Here is an 18365-nt window from a genome sequence, read left to right on the forward strand (position 1 = left end):
GCAGCGTCCTGAGGGAAAAAATTGTGGCAAAGGCCTAAATTTAATGAATATTGGGAGTGCTGGCAGCTGTTTGGGAAGGGCAGCTCTAGTATTCCATGGTGTCCTCCCCGAGCACATCCCTGGAGTGCTTCCTGCCGTAGCTGAGGGGCTGGAGCTGGATGCTGTCCTGCAGATCCTGCCTGGAGAGGCGTCTCCTGAACTCATCCGTGGTGAAGTAGTAGATGACGGGATCCACGCAGGAGTTGAGGCTGGCCAGGCACAAAGCCACAGCGTGGAACACCGAGATCTGCACGCAGCCCTCCTGGATCTGCCTGGTTTTTACAAAGAAATCCAGTGGGAAGCTGATGTGATAAGGTGCAAAGCAAATCAGGAACACCAGGGCGCAGGTGAGGATCATCTTTAAAGCCTTTTTCTTCTCTCCCAGGTCCCGAGAAGCAGAGTTCCTCTCCTTTAGTGATAAGACTGTCTTCCAGGAGCAGTACAGGATGATGAGCAAGGGGGTCACAAACCCCACCAACTCCCCTAAGGTCATCAGTGTGATGGAGGTGGGGAGGTCGAGTTTCTTGATGGGAAGATCCACGAAACAGGTGTTTTTATCATCCTGGTGCAGCCTGAGGAGTGGGAAAGGCAGGCAGCCCACACAGACCACGACCCAGCCCACGATGCTGATGTAGACGTCGCAGATACGCCTGCAGTCGCTGAATTTGAAGGGGTGCATGAGGAACAGGTACCTCCTCACGCTGATGCACACCAAGAAGTAGATGCTGGCATACATATTGACGTACTTCAGGTAGAAGCAGAGCATGCAGAGGCCTCCTCCGAACTCCCACGTGCCCGTCAGGTAGTAAAAAATCCTCAGGGGCAAGGACAGCACCTGTGATAAGTCAGCAATGGCTAAATTGATCATAAATATCACGGCCCTTTTAGTCTCTTTCATGTATCCATAGAAGACCCACAAGGCCAGGGTGTTCCCAATGAGCCCAGGGATCAGGATCACGGTGTAGGTGACAGCGTAGTAGGCCTTGAGGTCTGTCTCACTGCAATTGGAGCTGTTGCTCATGGTTGTGCTCCAGCTCTGTGCTCAGCCCCGGCATCATAACATGTCCATCCCGCCTGTCCTGCAGCCAGGGTGGCCTCAGGATCCAAAGGGAACAGTCCAGCCCTGGAATCCCTGTGGGAGGCTCTGCTCACCGGCTCATCGTGGGGGGCTTTGGCGTGGGGGGAGTTAATTCAAGTCCTGCCCTCGTGCCCTGCTCATGCTCTGGGTCAGAGCTCGCTGGGGTCACTTGCAGGATGAGCAGGAGGGATCCACACTGGGAAAAGCATCGCCCTGTGCCCGAGTGGACACTTCCTCACCGGAGCTGTGTCTCTGTCACCTTTTGGGTGGCATTTCAGCCTCTTCTCTCAGCACAAGGGTTCAACAACTGACGCAGCCCCGCAGCTGGAAGACAGAAAGGTGCAGTTGGAGCATTGTTGGGAGATGGGGTGGAACAGAGCAAGAGTTATGGGAGAACTGGAAGGAGCTGGAGCATCTCTCCAGCAGAAACCTGTGTGGCTTTGGTGCTGATCAGCTCTTCTGCTGCCCAGCAAGCACCATGCCCTGTCCAGTGGAGATGCAAAACCACCAATAAATAGAAATTGTGTTCATTTTGTGCTACAAACCTGGGGGCATTGCTCTTCCTGTGTCCAAGCACGTGGTCAGTGCTGAGATGCTCCGGTGAGCGCCGGACCCACCTCCCTCGCTGGGGATACTCTCACTTCCCACAAACTCCTGAGGGGAACATCCCCTGGCTTCCCGGGAAAGCCCTCTGGAGGTTCCCGCCCTCCCCAGCTGCAGATGACAGAAGGAAATGTGCTCGTGTAACACATGCGCACCCAAACCTTTGCCCCGCTGCAGCCACCGCCGCTGCCTCACTGTGGGTGGAAGTCCCAGGTCAGTGGCTTTCACCAGACCAGGGTCAACTTTTTGATTTTGCTTTTATAAATAGGACATGAATCATCCTTTGCAGAACTACCCTGCATTTCATCCAATTCGAGTTTCTCACAGCTGCTTTTTCTAAGCCTGTCCTTACCCACTGTGCACGTCTGCGGCTGTTGGTAATACCAGAACCGGTACTAAGGAGGCCGGAGGTGGATTTTATTTTAAATTGTTTGCAGGCCAAACAGGTGATGTTATCTGAATATGTCAGACACAAAAACCTCAGCCAGATCTGATAAATCTAGAGGAAATTCAGATCTCTTCCCAGACCCTCTCAGGTTTTTCTTTGGCTTCCACGTGAAGGATTATCCTCCAGCTCTAAGTGGGAGAAGTTCATAGGTACCATCCCAGCTGCCAAAGGCACATTTACTTGATTTAAAACGTTTCAATTTTTTAAATTTAATTTTTTAAATTTAATTTTTTAAATTTTAATTTTAAAGATAAAGTGACATCTGCTGCAGTCCCTGCTGGTTTTTTTTCCAGTGCTGAGGTACAAAATGTGAACACTTATTAATGGTGTTCAACACGTGCTGGCACTGAAACTTTGAAGTAGTTTTGAGTGGAAACAGAAAATCTGCTACAAAAGGAAACATGTCTACTTTTGTATTTTCACTCGCCAAGGAAACTGAGATGTCTTTCTTCCTTCCTTCTAGAGAGGGAGCATCTAACCCAACCAGTGGAGTAAAATGGCTTGTGAAATGATCCTGTTATGCTTCAGAAGTGACAATTTATCATATTTTTTATTTTAGTAATTTTTCTTATTAATTTCTACTAGCTTGTCTTTCCTCTCCTGTTGGCAGGGGCTCCTGTCACCCACTCAGGAAGACTCAATCATGCTCCTTTTCCTCTGGCCGCATTCCCACGTGGGAAAACCCACCTCAACTCCATCTCTGGACCATGGCACACACAAGGGGAAGGACAAGGTGCAGCCTCAGCCCTTCCACATGTGCACATCTTATTTTTCCTGCTGCCCCCCAGCTCCTGCCCTTCCCCATCCCCACTGCACAGCAGCTTTGCTGGAACTCCATTCCCTGCTCCCTCCAGCCAGGCCCTGGGGCAGGGAGGCACTTGCAGCACTTTCTTCCTCTCCCTGTGGCACGAGGGGTCCCCAAGGCCCAGCTGAAGGTGAGGAGCAGCGAGGGGGCTCAGCCTGGGCACCCAGAGGCACCCTTGGAGCTGGGGAGGGGGTGTAAAAACACAGCAGTGTGAGAAACGGTGCTTTGGAAATTCCAAGCAGCAACATCACAGAGTTCAGCCCCATGTGCTGTGTAAAAAACCAGCAGGATGCTAAAAAAATCTCCAGAAAGAGGAAATTTGGGTTTTCATGCTCTGTGCTCGCTTCCCCTCACTGCGAGGGGGTGGGTGAGAGACTCTCCACAGGCACAGCCTCCTTCTTCCCCTGAGCAGCTTTTCCCCCTGATTTTTCCATGGGTACCCCCCAAATCAGCCATGCTGGGGCACTGGATGAAGATTTGTGCCTAATGAGCCAGAACAGCAGGTAAGGGTTGCAGCCAGCCTAAAATCAGCTGGTGAGAGCTGGACACACCCTGGGTAAAGCATTTTCCGTGTGCTGGAGGGCAGCCGTGTATCCCTCTGCTCCATGAAAGCCCCCTCAGGAGCCGGGGGTGTGGGACAAAGCCCACCTGTGACCAGGATGAGGGGCTGCTCCCACACCCTCAGCGGAGCTCAGGCTCCTCGCCTGAGGCTGGTTAGAGGTGTCCAGGCCAATGTGGATCCTCCTTAGCAAATCCTGGGGGGTTTAACCCACAGCAGCTCCTAAACCCAGCTGGGGGGAAGAGGGTTTGAAAGCAGCTCCTGGCTGGGCTCGGTTTGTGGGTGCTGTCCCTCCTGCAGCCTCGTGCCTGGAGCCCTCTCAGAGCTGGGATCTGCCAGCACCTCCTGCTCCTCCCCAGAGCCAGTGAGGGACCAGCCTGGATGGATCCTCCACCAAGCCCTGCTCTTGCTGCTGGCCCAGGTGAGCTGCGGGTGCTCAGGCTCCCAGTGTTCAGTGTGGGGGATGTTTTAAGAACACATAAAACCGGTGGCTGGGGCACAGCAGCAGCACCCTGGTGTTCCCTGCTCACTTACCCTCCTGAGGGAGCTGGGCCGGGTTGTGCCTGCTGCCTCTCTTGTGTTTTCCCTTCTTCTCCTCCACAACCTAAAATAAAAGCAGAACATGCACCAGGGAAACATCAAATGGAAATTCAGTTTCCTGTGTGAGTGGAGGTGGGGTGAGGGTGGCTCTGTCCCTCCAAAGGGGCCCTGTGGGGAGGGGACAGCTGGCCCAGGGGTGGGCTGGGCTTCTCCCAGTGCCCACTCTGTTCTCTGGCTCACCTGAAGTGCTGCTGTCCTGCTTTGGCAGGAAGTAGAATTTACAAAGTATGAACTGAAAATAGAAGTGATAAAACCAGAAACTGAATGTTGCATGGGGTTGGCTTTTTGTTCTGTTAACAAATGACAGAGGAAGAGGCTTCTCTGCCTTGAAGTAGTTTCCTGGTAGATATTTGGGATTTAGATCTTTCTCCATAGGAGCGAGGTTGCCCCTTGCTGTGCTAACTAAATTCCAAGAATATGCCGGAAAAAGATAAATGCTCTGGTTTCATGCCATGTGAAATACTCTGCTTTTGCCTTTTAATCCTTTGCAAAAGCTCTTGTCCTCCTTTGTTAATATTTATCCTGGTTAAGAAGGGAAAATAACCTGGAGCAGCAGTGCTGTGTGTCAGCCTAATCCCCCACCGTCCTTCTCCCTTCCTGGCAAACCCTGATGTCCCTGGAAGATGTTCCTGGCACCAAAGTCGTGAGTTATCCCCTCAAACCCTCAGCACATGCCCCCCAGGGATGCACAGCCGTGTCCCTGTGCTGTGATAACCCTGTCCTCTTCCTCCTTGCTTCTTGTAATTAGATGGAAATTGGCCCGTGGAAAATCAGCGTGGTGCCACTTGTGAGGAACAGGCCACTTGGGAAAACTCGTGGGACAAATAGAGGGAGACAAACCCAAGGAAAACCCGGAGCCGTGGGAATTGGGTCAGTTATCCCTGTGCTGGGGGGATGGGGCTGTGTGGCCTCAGAGGCCCCTTACAGTCGAGTCCCATCCCAGGTAGTGCTGGGTTTCCAGAGGCTGAGAATCGCTGGATTGGGGTTGATCCTTACATTCAGCTGCTCACACAATGGTAGCAGAAAACACAGTTTCAATCTTCAAGGCTGAGTGTTTTAGCTCCAGCCATCCCCCTCCTCTCCCTCAGATGCTCAGAGCGTCCCACGGGCACACACAGGAGCTCTTCAATAAATGAACTATTAGCTCCTTACCTATAGCTGGGCTGACTCTGAATCGCCTCCCTTCTGCCCTTTTACTCTGGGAGTCGCACCAGGTCTATGGTGAAGGCAGGACCCCCTTGGCTGTCCCCGGGCTGTCCCATCCCCTCTCAGCACTCCCGGAGGAGCCGCGCCAAATCTACGGCACAACAATCGAAAAAAGCCCAGTTTAACCCGCCCGGCCTGAGCCGAAGGTGGCCGGGACGGAGGAGATCAGCCCTACCTTTGGTGTCCCGGGGGCTGCTGCCGTGTGTCCCCGCGGGGCTGCAGCAGGTCCCCCGGCGGGTCCCTCCCTCGCCGCGCAAAGCAAAAGCGCAACTGCGGGGAGCGGCTGCGCCGTGGGGAGCGGGACGGGCACGGCGGGGCCCGCGGCGCCGCTTCGGGGTGTCCCTGCCCCGGATCCTGCCTGGCATCGCCCGCTTTCCTTCTCTTTTTGCGGTTTTACAGATGTTCGTAAAGGTGCTGGTGGCCTCGGGGTGTTTTGGCTGCTGTGGTGGTCTCGGGGTGTTTTGGGAGCTGTCGCTGTGAGGTTGGTGTCACCCCAGCAGCTGGTCCTGCTGCCGGGGGTGGGGGTTAAGGGGGCTTGACCCCTCAGCTACCGGGGACAGGGACCCGCTGGCAGAGCCCCTCTGTGACGGGCACGGAGCTGAGGCCGAGGGAATGAGAGGATTCATCCATTATTTTCCTTCCGCAGCCTGCTGGGAAAGGCTCCTTCGCTCTTGCCTGGATGTTCCCACCCCTGTGCTGCAGTCCCTGCTCCCGGTGCTTTGGGGGGCTTTAGGGTCCCCCCGAGGCTGATCGTGGGAAGGTTTGGGCTCCCCAAAAGCAGCGAGTCCTCCTTAGTCATTATTACCTTATTCAGGGGATTCCCGCAGCTCTCATGGAGCAAAGCAGGGTGAGCTCCAAGGGCTCTCCTTTTCCAAACGTGCCATGAAGTGGTGTCACCCACGGCCACATCCCTGGACCATCGTGGTCCCCGGCCATCGGCAGAGGGCAGAGCTGGCTGCGCTTTGAGGTTGAAAAGCAGCACTTCTCTGCTTATCCGACAGAGGACTCCGGCTCACGAAACATCAAGAGTTCTTGCTAAGATCAAGAGGGAGCAACGATTCAACTGCTTAATCTGAAAAAGTGACTTTTAAACCCATTTCTGGAGAAGTTCTGAAGAGATTTGCAACTTTTAAATTTGCGTTTATTCATTTTTCTTACGCACCTTCCCAGGAGAGCAGCATACATATATTATATATTATACATCATACATACATTATATTACATTACACCTGCTCCTTTAAAGCACCATTGATTTACTCATATCACAATTCCAACTTAGGCTCTGTAGCTCTTTACACTCCTTTTTATGGTGGTTTGCAGGAGGTTGATGGCTCTTACAGCCTTGCAGAGCACAGGATTTGTCACCCTGTGGTGGCCCAGCCCCTCTCTAAGGCTCTGTGGATCCCATCTCCCAAAAATGCAGCCCTGTTCCTGTTCCAACAGCTGATGCTCCTGCTGGTTAAAGCTTCCAGCTTTATTCTGAAGCTGCTGGTGATTTGATGGGTTTTAATTAATGTGGGAGTCAAAGCTTTCAGCACTGTGGGATCTTCTGGTCAGAGCTGTCCCCGTGGTGCAGGGCTGGGTTTTGGCCTGATGCTTTTGGGCTGGCAGCAGGGGGGTTGGGGTTTAGGGGGCTCGTTGGTGTTGAGGTCTCACAGAGCTCTCCATGGAGGATGCTGCCTCAGCTCATGTCAGACCAGGGCTGTTTCCCTAATTTCAGCAGGATCTGGGATGTGAAACTTTCCCAGCACCTCCCAGCAGCTGCCTCTGCTGTGCTCTCATTTATTTCCTCTCCCTCTCCCCAGAACTGTGTGATGTGACACCTGGGGGTCCCCAAGCTCCTCTTGCCCCACCAGCATTTCCTTGTGTGACCCTGGCACCTCCCTGCCTCCCGCAAGGATCGAGGGGGATGGTTTGGAGGTGACTTTAACAGACAACAAAATTGAGGCCAGTCCAGGAATCACCAAACCCCTGGGGCTGAGCAGCACATGGGCTCGGGGATGGGCTCCTTTGCTTTTCCCCCTCTGGCATGTGATGGATGCTCTGTTTCACTTCCGTTTCCACAGCAGCCAGCCTGGTTATGGCAAGGCAGAGCCTGAGCTCGGGGCAGTGAGTGGATGCAGGGTGCTGAGGGAGGTTTTGTTTCAAAACCACCTTGCAGAGCACCCCCAAATCCAGTTTTGCTGGTGCCACGCTCCATGGGCGCTGCCATCAGCATCCATCCCATTTCCCATCACTCTGGGAGTGTTCCTGGGGTGTGGGGTGGGAACTGAGGGTGCCTTTACCAGCAGGCAAGTGCCAGTCTCTGAGTTCTGCTGTCCCCAGGAAAAACCCTGGCTGGACCTCCCAATCCTGCTGTAGTTGAGGCCACTAAAAATCAGGAGGTCTTGGAGCTGGGCACCAAATCCCAAAACAATTATTTTACCGCATAGAGTAAAATTTTAAAATTGTTATATTTTTATCTTTACTTACATTTTTATCTTATAAGAATTGGAAGTTCTCAGTTTATTTAAGCTTGTGCTTCGTGACCTTGTGGGAGATCCCCAGAGAGAGCCAGCTCAGGTCTTTCTGAGCTGCACTGCCTGTCTTTAATAGAAATAATTCCTGGGAAGAGGTTGTCTGTCTGCTCTCCGCACGGCTGGGGCTGCCCCAGGGGAAGGGCGTGTCTGGAAACGGGGAGCAGGCACAGGTCCATGGATGCAGCTCCCGGCATCAGCAGGGCTCACGTGGAGCCAGGGATGCAGCCGTGCTGCTGACACCAGGCTGAGGGCTAAAAACTGCTGGATTTTCCTGCCCTGTGTGCCTGCAGCAGGGAATTCTCTTTAAAAACCAAAAAATCCCCGCAGAAGGAGCAGGGCTGAGCGATGGCGTGGCAGCGCCTGCTGGGAAGGATGTGCTGGCTGTGCAGGGATGAGGCTTTGGCTGTTCCTTGGAATGCTGAGCACCCTCCCAGTGCTGAACGCTGCCACGGCATCCACGCAGAATTCCCAAATCCTCTCCCCTGTGCCCTGAACAGGACCCTGGAGCATGGGAGGGGCTGATGGACACACCTGGGGCCATCACACAGTGCTGTCCCACCACACCCCAAACTTGGGCTTTGCAGGGTGTTGCTGGCTGAGCACATGAATAAAAAATTGGATTGGGATCTGATGAAATCATGGCTGTCTGGAAAACGGCTCCTTGGCTTGGAGAACCTCTCCCTGGCTCGGCTGGGTTTGAAGCAGCAAAATTCACTTTCCGTGCGTTGGAGCTGTGCTCAGGATTGGAGCTGTTGGTGTTTGTTCCCTTGCCAGGGACAGCACTTCCCCTCTCCAGCACGAGGTGGGTGGGTGGAGGAGCTGCTCCTTGCCAGCAGTGGTGCCAAAAATCAGGAAAGGAGTCTGAAGCTCGGTGGTGAGGACTCTGCAGAGCCTGAGTGGTTTTCCAGAGGCAAAACTGGGATTTCCAGAGGCAAAAATTTGTGGCTGGACTGGGAGCATGTGGTCATGGAGGGAGGATAAAGGTATTTTTAGCAAGGAGAAAAGCAGCTTCCATCCCTCCCTGTGGGGCCCTGAAATGTGCCGTGCAAGGGACAGCTTGGATACTCCCAAGTACTGCATAATTTTAGGGATATGTAAGTGTAGAGTTAGATGGGATCTTGGGAAAAAATTGTTCCCTGTGAGGGTGGGGAGGCCCTGGCACAGGGTGCCCAGAGAAGCTGTGGCTGCCCCTGGATCCCTGGAAGTGTCCAAGGCCAGGTTGGACGGGGCTTGGAGCAGCCTGGGATAGTGGGAGGTGTCCCTGCCCATGGCAGGGGGTGGAATGGGATGAGCTGTGACGTCTCTCCCAATGCAAACCATTCCATGATGATCCTGTGACTGATAAAACAGGAGGCTGGCAGGCATTGGAAGGGCAGGAAGCACCAGTTTGTACCGGAAAAGGATATTTCTTCAGGGATTGATTTACAGAAAACCCAGCAGAATCCCTGCTATCCAGGTGTCCAACCCAGCGAGGGATTCTTCCGCTGCATTTCCCGTGCCTGGGGCAGGGACAGCCCGAGGGAGGGTTTGATGCTGAGTCTCCACGTGACAGATTAGTGAGAGTTTTGGGTTTGCTTTCTCTTTCCTGTGCTCTGTTTGGAAAGGGCAAGCTGTGTTGCAGAAATATCAGAAAAGCAATCTGAAAAACAACCTGGCAAAATCCCAGTGGGAACTGGAGCTCCTGGGAAACCTGGAGCTGGTGCTGCTAGTGAAGCTGGAGCCACAATCCAGGATTTGCTGTTGCTCAGAGGGGCTTATAAATGACCTGTCTCTGGTCACTGAGGGCCACCTGGATGCCCAGCCCGTCTTTTCGGGGTTGTGCCATTCCCAAAGCACCCGGGAAAAGCCACACTCCTGGTGAAGATCCTGCTGCTGTGGCTTGTCTTGTCTGTGGGAGCTGCCTGGAGCCAGTCCCGGCATCGGTGAGGTTTCCTTGGGTTTCCTGTTTTGCCTCTGCCCGCTGCTGGGTTTGGGCCATCTGAAACAGCGTTTTTCCAGCCCTGAAAGTTCTTTTTCCAACCCGCCCTCCCCCCCCAGCAAACAAGGAAAACATGGCCTTTTGTTATTTATATTTTTTTGTGAGAGGAGGAGATTTAGGACAGTATGAGCCTCAGGGCAGCGGCTTTTCTGCCTGTTCCCGGCGTTTGCTGCCTGTTGCCGGGGTTTGCTGCCTGTCTCTGGCACACTTTAAGTACCAAAGCAAATTCCTCCAGTTTGTCTGGATCTCCCATCTGGTCTCCCCCCATCCAGCCTCAGCACTGTGAGGGCAAACCACCACCCATTCCGTGCTTCCCAGAAACGCTGCGCGGGGTGGAAATGTGCATCCAATCATGGGAAAAGCTGTTTTCTATCAATCCCTCTCTGCCTATGTTTACTTATAAAATTCCCTGAGGGTTTTTTGGGAGGAGGAGACCTCAGAACCCCTGCACAGGCCACTGTTCGAGGCCTCTCTGAGCCCCAAACTGGGGTGTCCCCCCCAAATTATGTCACTGCTCTATGAGCAGATGTGGGGCAAAATATTTCTAAGCACCTAAAATAACACTCCTGAAGCTCAAATACACATTGGGATCATTTTTATTTCCTCAGGGTTTGAAGCTTTCAGGGTGTACTGGAGTCAGTTTTGTAAATTTTCTCTGTACCCAGCGAGGGTTGGGATAGTTTTTGGTGTTCAAAGCAAAACTGAAGGTTTGGATAACATCTTAATGTGCAACCACATGCGTCAGCAACATGACAAATAACACACGACTCCCAACAACACAAGAGACACCAACGACAGGTCCCCGTTTTTGCAGCTCACACCAGAGCTCTAATATGAGTTAATGTGCCCTGGGAGGTGTCACATCTCCCTCTTTGCTCGTGGCATATCTATCACAATTTGTCTTCCAAATATTGATCCCCCATAATCAGCCGAGCACCTGCAGCTGCCAGGAGCCAGGTGGATCCCTTTGCTCAGCTCTGGGTGCCTTTTCCAGCAGCATGAGCTGAGCCCAGTTTGTTTGAGCTCTCCCTGTAACACTGATGTGGTATAGGTTAATACTCTCTGCTTGGTACAGTTATAGTCGTGCAGTCCGGATTAGGCTGGATCGGACCCAGGCAATGGAATTTTTGTAGTGGAAAAAGGTTCAGTTTATGAGGAGATAATGAACCATCCTGATCCAGAGCCTTGTGTGAGCATGGTGGATGCTCCAGGTGACAGTGGCTGTAGGTACCCGGGATCGGGGCTGGAATTCCCAGAGCTGTGCCAAGGCTGAGCTGCTCACTCACAGCTCAGGATTCAGAAGGATTCCCAAAAATGGCAAATATGCAGAAGCACAGAAACACCTGAAATGAGGCACCTGAAGCCACTGCAGTTCAGCACAGGAGAAACTTCAGCATCAACAACAGCTTTCTAGGGGATAGAAGGCAACAGTCCCCAGCAGCAACAACACAACCATCAAACCTTTTGGCATCACAACGTCCTTATGGATCAGGTCCTGGCACCTGCAGCACACGAGGACAATTGGAGAGTGCTCCGGTCCTCACTGCAGCTCTGGGAAGCCCCTGCACGGACAGGGCTGGCTGATGCTCACGAGATGGACTCCAGCAGCAGCTCGTCGGGCGGCACGGGGGGGATGTCCATGCTGTTTATTTGGCCAAAGAACTTGGGAAGAGACCAGAACTTGAGGCGAGGGAGATTCCTCTTCCTGACGCGGATGTCGTGGGCAGTGTCGGTGCCAGAGGCGCTGCTCCGGCGGGGCGGGAGCCGGGCTCGCAGGGCCACACAGCCGTGGCGCAGCAGCTGCGCCTGGAACTCGGAGGTCATGAAGTAGTAGAGGACAGGGTCCAGGCAGCAGTTGAGGCTGGCCAGGCACAGGGAGATGGGGTGGAAGCGCAGCGCGCTCCGGTGCACGGCGCAGCCCCGGATGATGTTCTCGATCACCATCATGAAGAAGGGGAAGTTGATGTGGTAGGGGGTGAAGCAGATGAAGAAGACGGCGGCGCACATGAGGACCATCCTCAGGGCCTTCCGCTTCTCGCCAGCGTCCTGCAGCGCCGTGGGGCCGTCCCGCAGGGAATGCCACATCCTCCACGTGCACCAGGCGATGGTGCCGAAGGGGATGACGAAGCCGAACAGCTCTGCCACCGTCACCAGCGCGATGGCGGCCCCTGGGCTGAGCTGCTTCACGCCAAGGTCCGAGAAGCAGCTGTTGATGGAGTTGGACAGGGCTGGGCTCCTGACGATGATGAGGGGCAGGCAGGCGGCCCCCACCAGGAGCCAGACCAGGGCGCTGATGGCCACGTCGTAGCGGCGCTTCCAGCTCTTGGCTCGGAAGGGGTGCAGCAGGAACAAGTACCGCTGGATGCTGATGCAGGTGAGGAAGCAGATGCTGGCGTACATGTTGAGGTACTTTAGGTAGAAGCACACCTGGCACAGGAAGCTCCCGAAGGGCCAGGTGTGGTTGATGTAGTAGTAAGTCCGCAGGGGCAGTGAGAGGACGTGGGCCAGGTCGGCCACGGCCAGGTTGATCATGAAGATGACGGCTTTGCTCTTCCTGCTGAGGAACCGGCACAGGACCCACAGGGCAGCGCTGTTGGCCAGCAGCCCCGGGATGAAGATGAGGGTGTAGGTGGTGGCGTAGAGGGTGGACTGGAAGGACATCTGGGGGTCAGAACAGTTCCCGGAGGACACGTTGCTCTCCATCCTGGCCGGGTCTCTTCGCTCATGGGGCGGTCACGGCAGGGGGAGGCGTTCTGGAGTGGGGAAAAAGGTGCTGTAAAGCCAAAATCTCTCCACGGAGTAAATGCGCTTTAGGACAGAAGAGTAAGATGTGTGTGGGTGTGTGTGCAAGTCAGTGTGAGTGTGAGTGGGGAAGGGGGACCCCACTCCCAGGGAGGGATTCCAGGCATCTTCCACCCTCTCCTTGCAGAGGTGCTCTGTGGGATCTCGTGAGATGCCCCAATTACAGTGAACACACTGAGCTCCGTAACATCCCTCCCTTTATTGCCAGAGAGCTTCTGCAGCTCCCTGGGTTTTCCAGGACCTCTTTTAATTCATCAAGTTTTCCATCACACTCTGTCAAATTGGTGCTCTACATCTATGAGCAATTTCAGCTGGACTGTAAATAAATAGGGATTTGAAATGGATTTAGGCACTGTCTTTGCAGATCTGTGCAGGGATGTGATGTGAATCGGCAGCAAAGGCAGTAATTAACATCCGCAGGCAGCTGAGGCTGGGGACAGCTGCAGACAGATCCATCAGCTCCGGCTCCAGAGTTAAGGCTGGATTTATAAGTTAATAACTGGCCAAGCACACGCCAGTTGCTCTGCTGGTCCTGCTAACTCAATTCCGGCACTCCCGGCACATTGTGCAGGCATCGCGCTGGGGCAGCAGGAATTATCCCTCAGCAGCAGGAATTATCCTTCAGCAACTGCTCAGGACATGCAGGGAGATAAATACACCTCCCTTCTAGTTAAAGTAGAAATTATTCTCATCCATTTACTCATCCCAGCTCACCCAGTGCTGAGGGGATTTATTAACGGGTCACGGGGAGTTCAGGTGCTCCTGCTGCTCCCTGGAGAGGGGATGGATTTTGTCATTCATGAGCAGATCCCATGGGAAACAATCTGTTCTTTTGGGAAGAGGGGATTTGGCAGCAGCAGGATACAAACCCAGGGGTTGCAGTGGGATTTTCCCCTTGGAAATGGAGCCTGTGAGGGGTGGGCAGCCTGCCCTGCCCTTCCCTGCCTGGAGCTGGGGCTGGCAGAGCCCTCAGCACCTCCTGTCACTGTCACCCAGCCCCTCAGCAGTGGTAATTAATTAAGAAGCAGCCATGGTGCTGTTTCCCAGAGCCCTGAGCCAGAGTTTGTCACAGGGATGGATTTCCAGGAGCGAATCCATGCCAATGCTTCAAGGTACAGGATGAAGTCTCCTGCATCCTGCTCCTCCTCACCTGGGCAGCTCTTTGGTGGGCTTACCATGTTTTCAGGTTCAGAAAGAAATCATTATTTTAGATATTTTATATTTTTATGTGCACATAAATATCTAAAATACAGCCCCGGCCTCTCGGTTGGATGCCCCCCACGCTCAGCTCTGGTGTGAGGAGGGTCAGTGCTCACACCCTACTTTCCAAACTGAGCCCTTCCCAAAGTGCCTTCTTGCTTTTCCTTGCTCTTCCAGGCTTTGGCTGCAAGCAAAGCAAGGCTGGAGTGGAGCTGGGGCTGCTGGGTGAAGGCCCCTCTCGGTTGCCGACTGTGCCAGAGGTTTGTGATTACTCCACTGAGTTGCAAAAGGCAGGGAAGAGGGGACATCTGTGCTGAGGGAATACTGGGAAACAGCTCCTTGGTCCTGGCAGTGTCCCTGTGCTCCTCACCTGCCTGAAAATCCATGAGGGACTTGTCTGTTTGACCCTGGGAAAGGGGTGGCAGGACTTGATCTTCACATCCCTGCAGGAAAGAGAGGGAAAACTGCCAGGGAGCGTGGGGAATGCAGCTGTTCCCAGCTCTTGCCACAGCTGTCCAGTGACAGAGGTGGCACTTGGTGTGGGCTCATGGCAAGGGTCAGAGCCTCGGTGTCCCTGCCAAGCAACTCAGCCCAGATCTTACACGTCTTCCATGGGGAGCCTCCCTGCTGGTTTTTCCCATGTATTTTGACTTTCCTGGAGTGCCTGTTCCTGGCGGGAGGGCCGGGTGGCACTCCTGGTACCCGACACAGCTTTGGGTGGCAGCGCTTTGGAGGGCACTGGCAGGAAAGCAGCAGAGAGCCCCACCCTGGGCTGGGGTCAGGCTGGGCTTGTTCACTACAACAATTCCTGGGAAGGTGGAGTTGTAAATGTTTTATTGTTTTCCAGTTTTCCCTTTGCCCCAAATCCCTCCAGCTTCCCCCTGTTCTGCTGGTGGTGTCTGGACAGAGACATTCCTATGGGCTCCGGCCAGAGTTTTGTCCAGCGACTTTATAAATCTTAAATTTTACAAATAAAATACTCCTGCCATTCCTTGCTTATTTTCCCATTTCATCCACGCATGGATTTAAACACAGGCAGGAGCAGGGGATGGGTTTTTTTTGGCAAAGCTGAGCTTTAATCAGCTGAAATTCCAGAAGGGAGCCCAGTATCAGTGCCCGAGGAGTCAGAGCACTGGCTGTGGATGCAGCCCCGCCATTCATTAAACATCAAATAACGCTGCAATTAATTAGGAGGCCAAGGCAGCTCTTGGAGCACCCGGGGTTGATTTTTGGAGTGCGTTGGAGCAGTGTCTGTTCCTGGAGGCGAATGTGGCTGTCAGTGCTGGAAACCGCCCGGCTCCTGTGAATCAGCCTGTGCCCCACCCAGCCCCACACCACACGGCTGTTCCTGCATTTACTGCTCCCGATCCATTGGCAAACTCGCCCTCATCTTTTCCATGGGCTGCTTGGACAACGTAGGCTAAAGCTGAACTCCAGGCACGGCTGGGGAGAGCCCTCCAAGCTGGGGGATGCGGGCAGAGCTGCCTCCCTTCAGTGCTGGGATGCTGGTGGGAAAAGCAGGCTTGGGAAAATATAAAAAAAAAAAAAAAATCCACTTATGGCTTAAAATAGGGTCTTGGTTTAAGTCATGGAGTTCTCTGGCACTGGAGTTGTAAGGAATGATTTTGTTTGTTTAATCTAGGCACTAATAGGAAATGCGTAAATAGAGCTGGTCGCTTGCGGCAGCCTCTGTCAGTAAGGACAAAATTGAGGGGTTTTGGCTAAAACAGCCTCTCCCCACGTCCTCCCCCACACCACAGCCTGCCCTAGGCACCGACTCCCCTCACCCACCCTCGGAGACAAATTTGTGGGCACAGCAGAAGCGGCTGAGGATGTTGCACCAGCTCCTGCCCGATACCATCTCTTGGAGAACTACAAAGAAGTGATAAACTCGCTAAAACTGTGCCGGTTTCAGTCCCCTGAAGAAAAGAGCAGAAATGCCACTCACCTTCCTGTGCTTCCCATGCTCCGGGGGGGTCATAGCCGTGCTAGGGAGCAGGAGCAGCCAGCGTCCTGCTTTTATTTCCCACTGATTTTCTCAGCAGTCCCAGCGCCTCCTCGCTTAACTTCCACATGTTTTCGGAGCGCTGGAATCCTGCCGGCATCTGCAGCCCGGTCCAGTGGCTGCAGAACAGGAAATCCTGTATTTTGTTTCTCTTCTCCACACCAAACGTGTGCAGTTAATGACGTTAAAGCCGCTGGGAAGGCGATGACGTCGTTTGGTGCCAGTGCCCAGGGATGGAGACCATGGATTTCTGTCGCCTCTGGGCACAGGGGCTGTGGGAGGGGATGGTGCCCTTCCCTCCGGCTGCTCCTGCTGCTCTCCACGGTCACTGTGCCTGGGAAGAGCTGTAAAATACAGAAGTAACCTCCCAATAAGTGCTCGCTGAAGGAAAACCGAGCACTCTGCCAGTGTAAGTTACTGGAAGGGAGTAATTTTCCCTCATTTTCTTGGAAGCTTGGTTAGCCTCAGACTATCAAGGCTGCAGGCTAAAGCTGGAGGGTTTGGACTTTATTCCTGAAATAATGTGATGGTTTAAGGTGGAGATTTTCCCAAAATACTGTTGTTTAAAAAAACCATGATGTGCATCATTCCCGATCTTTTTCTTTTTGTCTCCTTTAATTCCCTTCCTATATCTATGCACATATATAGGGGTTTTAGCTGTTTTTCTGCCTGCTGAGTGTGACCTCCTTCCTGCGTGGCTGAACAAGTGGTGTAACTTCATGGTGTGACTTCTTCTGAGCTGCCTCTTTTCCAGCTGAGCAGTTGTACCTGATATGCAGGGTCACAGCTCATGGCCCAGGGCTTGGACAGATAATTTGGCTGCTGGCAACTTTCCCTTCCTGGAGGTGATGTAAAAATAGAAATATTCTTACTCTATTTTTTGTAAATGGCTCTGTGACCTCACAAAATTAACAGGAACAGAATGGTGGAAGAGAAACAAAGGGAGGAAGCTCTTAAAACCTTTAGTTACCAGGGGTTACTCAGGGGCTGGGATCAGGAGTGCATCAGAGCTCTGCCACCCACTCAGCTGCCAGGTCTCCTTGTGCCAAGAAATCATGGAATCTGAGAGTGATTTGGATTGGGGACCTTAAAGACTCTCTGATTCCAGCGCCCCTGCCATGGGCACGGACACCTCCCACTATCCCAGGTTGTTCCAAGCCCTGTCCAGCCTTGGACACTTCCAGGGGTGGGGCAGCCACAGCTTTTCTGGGCACCCTAAATCCCCATGGCTCTCATCGCAGAGGATTTGGGACATGCAAGAGCTGTTTATCACTCCCGGTTTTCTTGTTTTCTTCCTGTGCATCTCTTCCAGCAGCTGGTGCTGATCCTGGGAAGAAGGAGAGGTGCTTGTGTTCACAGAGCACAGAAGGGAGGCTGGCACTGTGCCCCATCCCTCTCCAGAGGGCAGAGGTTAATCCCAGAGAGAAGGGGCTGTTTTATCAGGATATCCTGCCCGGGACATCCTATTTCTGTGTCTGCAGCAGTGTATCCAGCCATCCCTGAGCCCTATTTTTAGGTGTTTGTTTCCAGCTGTGCTGCTGGGGAAGGAGAGACCAGTGGATGTCAGACCCAAGCGAGGGGTTTGTAGCCAAGCTGAGCCCTTCTTCCACTCCTTGGCTTTTTGGACAGCTTTTGCAGAAGATCACAACATTCCTGGCCATGAAAATCTGAGGGGCAAACAAACCTCAAGGCTCATCCTTCAACACACAGGGGTCAACCTCTCCTTTCTTCTTTCAACCTGGGCAAGTTTTTGTTTAGCATTTCTGTTTCTCTGACTCATCCCCAACACTAACGTGCCTTTCACACTTGGCAACGTTCTGCTTTCAAAGGCAGAAGGCACAAAGGAATTTTAAATAACGTTTTTAATAACTGTGAGACTTTATCTAAGGCCTCCAGATAAAGGTCTCTTCTCCTGCAGCCTGGTATCCTGTGGGCGGGAGGCCAAACGTGGATGATCAGCATCTCTCAAGTGCTCAGCATTGAGAATATCTGACAGGATGCACCTGAAGGATGTATGAAAAGCAGGAGGAGGAGGAGGCTTGTTCACACAAAGCGGCTTCACCCTTGTGCAGGGAGCTGAGCGGGGCCGGGGGAGCCCCCAGCTCATTGTCCTCTCACTGTCACACAGAGCTCTCTGCAGGGACAGCATTTTGGGAAGCTCCAATTTATTTTACAGCAAGCAATTGTCAATCCCTCCATTACTTTTTTGGGCTAAGCCTTTGTCTAATCCACAACCCCAGCATTTTCGGTTAAAATGCACCAGTCATCCCCAAAATCTTTTAAGTGTGATGAAGTGGCTTCACAGTTTTGAACTGGCTGTGGAGTCGTTATCCTGCATTTCCAGCATATTTTGGTTTTCCTCCGGGCAGAGAGCTGGTACTTTCATTTAAGGGAAGCAAGAGGTACTGCAAGATCCTGCAGCTCACAACCAGAAGCTGCAGAAAGGCTTTAAATCCCTCGGGAGTTCCTTCCAAATATGTTTGTTGTCATGCACGGGAGGGCCCTTTCAAGCAGGAGAGGAGA

At 53.1% G+C, this 18365-nt stretch overlaps 2 protein-coding genes and 1 long non-coding RNA gene across 5 annotated transcripts in view; 1 reads left to right on the forward strand and 2 right to left on the reverse strand.

Annotated features, from left to right (window-relative positions):
- On the reverse strand, positions 1–4107 carry GPR174 (G protein-coupled receptor 174). 2 transcript variants are annotated; one of them, XM_032124018.1, is made up of 2 exons: positions 4067–4107; positions 1–1441 (listed from the first exon to the last, which is right to left on the reverse strand). In XM_032124018.1, the coding sequence occupies exon 2, from the start codon at positions 1058–1060 to the stop codon at positions 86–88; it is 975 nt and encodes a 324-aa protein (XP_031979909.1). In that variant the 5' UTR covers positions 1061–1441; positions 4067–4107; the 3' UTR covers positions 1–85. The 2 variants fall into 2 exon arrangements, with proteins under 2 accessions (XP_031979909.1, XP_031979910.1); XM_032124019.1 differs by lacking the exon at positions 4067–4107 and adding an exon at positions 1663–2338.
- The window catches only part of LOC116450977, a 24620-nt gene continuing 9277 nt past the window's right edge, over positions 3023–18365 (forward strand). The window contains exon 1 of the long non-coding RNA XR_004243031.1: positions 3023–3476. This is a non-coding gene — a long non-coding RNA (uncharacterized LOC116450977). The remainder of the gene's footprint in view (positions 3477–18365) is intronic.
- LOC116450973 (putative P2Y purinoceptor 10) lies at positions 10414–16396 on the reverse strand. Of its 2 annotated transcripts, XM_032124015.1 has the most exons (3): positions 15786–16396; positions 14208–14280; positions 10414–12588 (listed from the first exon to the last, which is right to left on the reverse strand). In XM_032124015.1, the coding sequence occupies exon 3, from the start codon at positions 12536–12538 to the stop codon at positions 11423–11425; it is 1116 nt and encodes a 371-aa protein (XP_031979906.1). In that variant the 5' UTR covers positions 12539–12588; positions 14208–14280; positions 15786–16396; the 3' UTR covers positions 10414–11422. The 2 variants fall into 2 exon arrangements, with proteins under 2 accessions (XP_031979906.1, XP_031979907.1); XM_032124016.1 differs by lacking the exon at positions 14208–14280 and having other exon boundaries at positions 15786–16395.

This window comes from Corvus moneduloides, chromosome 14, assembly GCF_009650955.1.
Source record: "Corvus moneduloides isolate bCorMon1 chromosome 14, bCorMon1.pri, whole genome shotgun sequence".
NCBI lineage: Eukaryota > Metazoa > Chordata > Aves > Passeriformes > Corvidae > Corvus > Corvus moneduloides.

Excerpts from the sequence above, each read along its gene's own strand:
- GPR174 (XM_032124018.1), bottom strand. The coding sequence starts at position 1,060 with ATGAGCAACAGCTCCAATTGCAGTGAGACAGACCTCAAGGCCTACTAC.
- LOC116450973 (XM_032124015.1), bottom strand. The coding sequence starts at position 12,538 with ATGGAGAGCAACGTGTCCTCCGGGAACTGTTCTGACCCCCAGATGTCC.